Here is a 3,581-nt window from a genome sequence, read left to right as displayed (position 1 = left end):
GTAAACATTGGCTGTTAATTACGCTGTATAATTTTTTTCACATGGTTGGGTGAGCAATAATTTTTAGATATCTAAATGGGGACGTGGTGCAAAAACGTTTGGGAACCTAGGTCTTAGTATATATGAATATGTATACATGATCCTGAAATATCATTTGGATTGCTTTTTTACAGTCGTGTGTCTATCTTCACCAAAAGTGCTGGAATAAAGTAATTTAACCAAAGATATTCTGCTTCCTTTGTGCGGAAAACATGCTTGAAATGAATGAACCCATAAATAAGAGTCCTGCTCTTCCTACCATAGAGACGCTGATTACATAGCCTACTGTAATGCATTTTGTCATAATTTCTCTTTATAATGGGCAATTCTACCCTCAGTGTCCTGCCAACCATATACAGTAAATAGGCCTAAAAAGACAGTATTTTGCCTAAGATACCTCACTTCAGAGATAATAAGATAAGATAATTAGGTGGGTGCTTACATTTGTCCTATTTCACACATGTAAAAGTGCGTGTGTGAATTAGAAATGACATTTTTGCATATCCCACTCCCCCTGAGACCACAGGAGGTTGGTGGCACCTTAATTGGGGAGGACGGTCTCGTGGTAACGGCTGAAGCGGAATCAGGGGAATGGTATCAAATAAATCAAACACATGGTTTCGATGTATTTGATAACATCCCATTTAGTCCGTTCCATACATTATTATGAGCTGTACTCCCCTCAGCAGCCTTTGACACACTCAGAGAATGGGGTCAGAGCCAGAGAACAGTCATTATTTGATGGTGACCCTGGATACACACCATGAAAACTCCACCCCTTTTGTTATCAACCAGCCAATCAAATCTTAGCTATTTTGCATTATTTCGAAAAGCCCTCCCTTAACAAGAAACTTCGTTTAATTTCTGTTTTCTTTCATTATAAAGTCACTAAAATGCTTGCGATTTTCATTGTAAGAAAACGTACATTCCTTCTACTAAATAGCACGGTTGCTTTTACTACAACATTTTGTCACCGGTACTGAAACACTTATGTACACGGTTGGGTATAAATAAGCACTGGGAACTCTCTTTCAAATGCCCGGATGAGCCTCGGTGGTCCGGGGTGCAGGCTTCAAACCTGTAGCTGCTTAGCGGCAGAGTGGTTCAATTCCACCTTTCGGGCGTAATTTATAAACGCTGAAATATATGGACTTTGATCCCCAACAATACTTAAACAAATTCGCTGATTTATATACTACGCAACAAAAACAATCTAAGTGTCTTCTTGGAGATAAATAAATATGTTACTTTGTTTGAAAGTTTTATTTCAACAGTCACGCTTTCTGGTACATTTGGATATTGATGATGAGAGGTAGTATAGCGGATAGAGCTTTATGTCAGTTACCGAAGGCCCGGTGGTTCGAATCTCCGACAAGGTGAAAAATCTGTCAATGTGCCCTTGAACAAGGCATTTAAGGCTAATTGCTTCTGTAAATCGCTCTGGACTACAGCGTCTGCTAAAATGATTATAGCGTCACTGAAAACTGTAAAAAAAATTCTGGTGCAGCGCGGCGCAAATTATATGCATCCTTCAACGAACCAGACCGGAAGCACATAATGACTGCCAAGCTCGATAAACCAATCATCGCTTCGACGTCTTTTTTCTTAACCAAGCAATGTCCTTGTTGGAGTAGGCGGCACCATCTTTGACGGAATTGTTGCATGTCCTTGTTTTTGTAACGTGGAGAGATGTAAACTGCAGCTGATGATGTAATTTGTCGTTTATGCAATTCAAAGGTAAGTTGCTGTTTGAACTGAGTAGAGACTAGTATCTGGCAACAAATTTGAAATGAAATTATAAATAGCTTCGTAGCTGTTCTATCCAGCTACTGTAGCTAGTTTAGTGAAACCGAACGTGCGGCATTGCTCGCTGTTGACCTCCAGACAACCCAACCTCCAGACAACCCAGCAGCAACATCTAGCTAACGTTAGTGAGCTACACCGACTCTTCCATATTCACATTTAAATAGCTATTTCACCCTACCTTACTGTTGTCTAACAATGAGTTTAACAAAAGCACAATTAAATGTAAAGAGATTTAATTTAACAAAGGAGTAAAGGAATTGTAAATAAGACTACGCTTGGCCCAATTATATTTTTGTTTTCCCAGCTAGGCATGCGTCAATACCAACCCAGTGACCATGCCTCTACACAAGTACCCCCAAAGATCTGGGAAGCCCTTAAACTGAAGCAGGGGATCTATGCCCGCCTCCCCAAACACTACCTCTGCTCTCTGGAGGAGACCACGCAGGCCACCCGTTCCACTGGAAGGCCCTGGGAGTCAAATACAGGGCCAACCCCAAAACAGGGCACAAGCTCACCATCACCGTCACGGCTCGCACCCTAGACCTCATTGATGCCGCCTTTGGCTTTGACTATTACATCCTGAGGGTGAGAGAGGAGTCTGCATGTTGTCATCTTTAGCTATAGCGTGTGGATATATGTCAATTGTCCAACGTGCCGTGTTTTGAGAAGATGGCACAGCGTGGGTTTCATCATCCAATGACTTGATTGATTCTCCTCCAGACACCAAAGGAGGACCTGAAGTCCAAGCTTGGAATGGACCTGAGGTGGGCCATGCTCTTGAGGCTGGCCTTTAAAGACACCCAGCTCTACCCAGAGGACCCTGTCAAGAGTTAGAGGATCTACACCAAGTACAAGGTCGGTTCGTTATGTTTTGGACCATGGCGGTTTGAAATTCCAACACACTTTTGTCTTGAGCTTTCATCAAGCTGCTATAGGAGATGATGCAACAACCGTTCATAAAGTCAGTGAAAGTGCTACACAAAGTTTATAGATGATGTAATGAGGTCTCCCTCATCTCTCTCCCTCTCATTCTGTCCTCGCCCCTCTTCCATTGCCCCCAGCAGCAGTTTGAAATCCCTGCAGAGGAGGCTGAGTGGGTTGGCCTGAGTGTGGATGAGGCCGTGGAGAAACAGAGACAACTGGAGCACAAGGTAACTGCATCGTTTCAGTCACATGGAGCATATGGTGTCCCTCAGTAATCACCCTGCCAGGGTAAAAATGCACGGGTGATATTGACTGATTTTAGATTGTATCTGCTTTGTCCCATACTCTCTCTAACTGGACTCTATTGTTTTGTGTCCCAGGAGCCGGGGCCTTTGTTCAAGAGCTGTGTGGAGAACCTGGTGAAGGAGCTGGCCATCCAGAAACTCTCTGAACCACAGCTGGTGGAGAAAAGGTAAGGGCCATTTCCTGAGGAGCACTGAGGTCACTTCCTGTTGATGGTGACACTTGGGGACACTTGGTGGTCACATGGTCCCATTGAAAGGCACTTATTTATTCAGGTTCTGTTTTTCAGCAGCTGATTTGGGCTGATCCATCTGGGTTGTTACCTTGTAAATATTTCCCATTCAGTGCTATATCACTTGTCTAAGGAATAAAATATTCATTTTCTATCTGTTTTTATTGGCAAATTTTTAAAGTTAATGTTGTGGTTATTTGTACGGTACTGGGCTCTTGATGCTTAATCTAGGCTGTCATACTCATGTTTATCCTCTAGATGGGAGTGATTACCACTT

General features: G+C 42.8%; 1 protein-coding gene and 1 non-coding gene across 2 annotated transcripts; both read left to right on the top strand.

Moving 5' to 3' along the window:
* The first annotated feature begins 1,076 nt into the window (after positions 1–1,076).
* Positions 1,077–1,163, top strand: trnastop-uca (transfer RNA opal suppressor (anticodon UCA)). The gene has a single exon. It is a non-coding gene; the product is annotated as a tRNA-Sec (tRNA).
* Positions 1,094–3,245, top strand: LOC106612387 (39S ribosomal protein L28, mitochondrial). Its single transcript, XM_045724375.1, is given in 7 exon segments — positions 1,094–1,966; positions 2,150–2,193; positions 2,196–2,291; positions 2,294–2,430; positions 2,566–2,700; positions 2,907–2,996; positions 3,150–3,245. Coding segments are annotated over 6 exon segments (567 nt in total). The 5' UTR covers positions 1,094–1,966; positions 2,150–2,180.
* The last annotated feature ends 336 nt before the right edge of the window (positions 3,246–3,581 follow it).

Source organism: Salmo salar, chromosome ssa09, assembly GCF_905237065.1.
Source record: "Salmo salar chromosome ssa09, Ssal_v3.1, whole genome shotgun sequence".
NCBI lineage: Eukaryota > Metazoa > Chordata > Actinopteri > Salmoniformes > Salmonidae > Salmo > Salmo salar.
This window is presented reverse-complemented; position numbering and strand designations above follow the sequence as displayed.